Raw genomic sequence first — 1,624 nt, forward strand, 5'->3', positions numbered from 1 at the left:
GCTTTCTCTTAAGTCAAAATAGGTTTGGATTTCATACTCTTTATTTAATGTCAAGCATACACGCTAATATAAAATAAAAATATAACAAAAAAGAGAGTTATACTTAGTAAAAAAAAAATAGTACTCGAATCAAACTCGGATTTTTTCGAATAATATGTCTTAGAGGAAACTCATTAACAACTTGAGTTCAATATCTATTTTCATGATTTTGTAGATCCATATAGTAAGAGAGAAAAGGCATAATGAAAGAAGAAGAATCTAGCAAATGGTGGATAGTGTGTCTTGTAACAATTGGGATTGTGGTCACAATTGCAATTGCGGTCACAGTTGCATTCACGGTGTTCAAACCAAAAAAATTCATCACCACGGTGGATTCGATCGATGTTCGAGACATGGACGTAAATGTTAATATATTTAACATGAGTTTAAATTTGAATGTGACATTGGATGTCCTTGTATCGGTGAAAAATCCAAATATATTCGGATTGAAATACTATGATGGTTTCGCGCAACTAAACTATAGAGGCGAAGAAATCGGGGAAGCACCTATCCCTAGCGGAGAGATATCATCTAAAGAAACTAAGCAAATGAATGTGACACTCACCATTATGGCTGATCGTATATTATCTAATTCTCAAGTTATTTCAGATGTTACTTCAGGTGGCATACAACTTAATACTTTCATGAGAATTTCAGGAGAAGTCAGCATCTTAGGCCTTATAAAATTTCATGGGAATACAACTGCATCTTGTGATTTTGTTATCAATACTTCCAACAAAACAATTGATAGTCATGTTTGCCAATATAAGATGGTTTGATGTGTTGGGTTCAAAAAAAAAAAAAAGATGGTTTGATTTTGATGTGTACAAAGAAAAGAAATTCCATGTATTTGTAGTACTTCTAAATCATTCATTACTCATTTTCACTAGTTTTTCTCTCAATTTGGAGGATTTTAAGGATGTAGGAAAAGTGTATTAGTTCATTGTTAATTAATCTCTCGTTTTGAAACATCTTTCATTCTACCCTTCATTTTCTTTTACCAATAATTTTCACTAATTTTTCAAATGTGTTACTGAGGTGCCATAATTAATTAAATAGAAAATGGAGAAATTATAATTCATTAAAATTTCACTAAAATTCATTTTACAACTGTTACAAGAGAATTTGTATTCCTTTTTTAAAAAAAAATAAAAAATTATAGTATCAAACTCTTACCAATAAACTAACACATATTGGACGTAAACACTCTCTCTATTTTTATTTAGTTGTCGGACATTTTCTAAGATTTTTTTTTTACAATTTTAAATTTAGTATCATATTAATTTTTTTTGTCAATTATACTTTTATCTTATCATTCTTTACATTTATATTAATTATGTGAGTAGATCAATAAAAATATAAGATTAAATTTACAATTTACTTTTCAACTAATTTATTTAGGCTTTTTCTAACATGAACAAGTGGTTCATGTAGTACATCATGCACAAGTCTCGGAAAACATTATAACGAATACGAATTTTACAAAATTGACCGTTTGATTGAAAGATTATATCATATAGATCATCCGTAGAAATTTTTAGAAAAATTGAAAATTATTTAATATGTTATTGAAACACATCAAAGT

At 28.3% G+C, this 1,624-nt stretch overlaps 1 protein-coding gene across 1 annotated transcript; it reads left to right on the top strand.

Moving 5' to 3' along the window:
• The first annotated feature begins 242 nt into the window (after positions 1 to 242).
• Positions 243 to 818, top strand: LOC123891927 (NDR1/HIN1-like protein 2). Its single transcript, XM_045941791.1, has one exon. It carries the CDS (start codon positions 243 to 245, stop codon positions 816 to 818), a length of 576 nt encoding a protein of 191 aa, XP_045797747.1.
• Positions 819 to 1,624: the final 806 nt, after the last annotated feature.

This window comes from Trifolium pratense, linkage group LG6 (genome assembly GCF_020283565.1).
Source record: "Trifolium pratense cultivar HEN17-A07 linkage group LG6, ARS_RC_1.1, whole genome shotgun sequence".
Classification (NCBI taxonomy): Eukaryota; Viridiplantae; Streptophyta; class Magnoliopsida; order Fabales; family Fabaceae; genus Trifolium; species Trifolium pratense.

Coding starts and splice junctions, on each gene's coding strand:
- LOC123891927 (XM_045941791.1), top strand. CDS start 243: ATGAAAGAAGAAGAATCTAGCAAATGGTGGATAGTGTGTCTTGTAACA.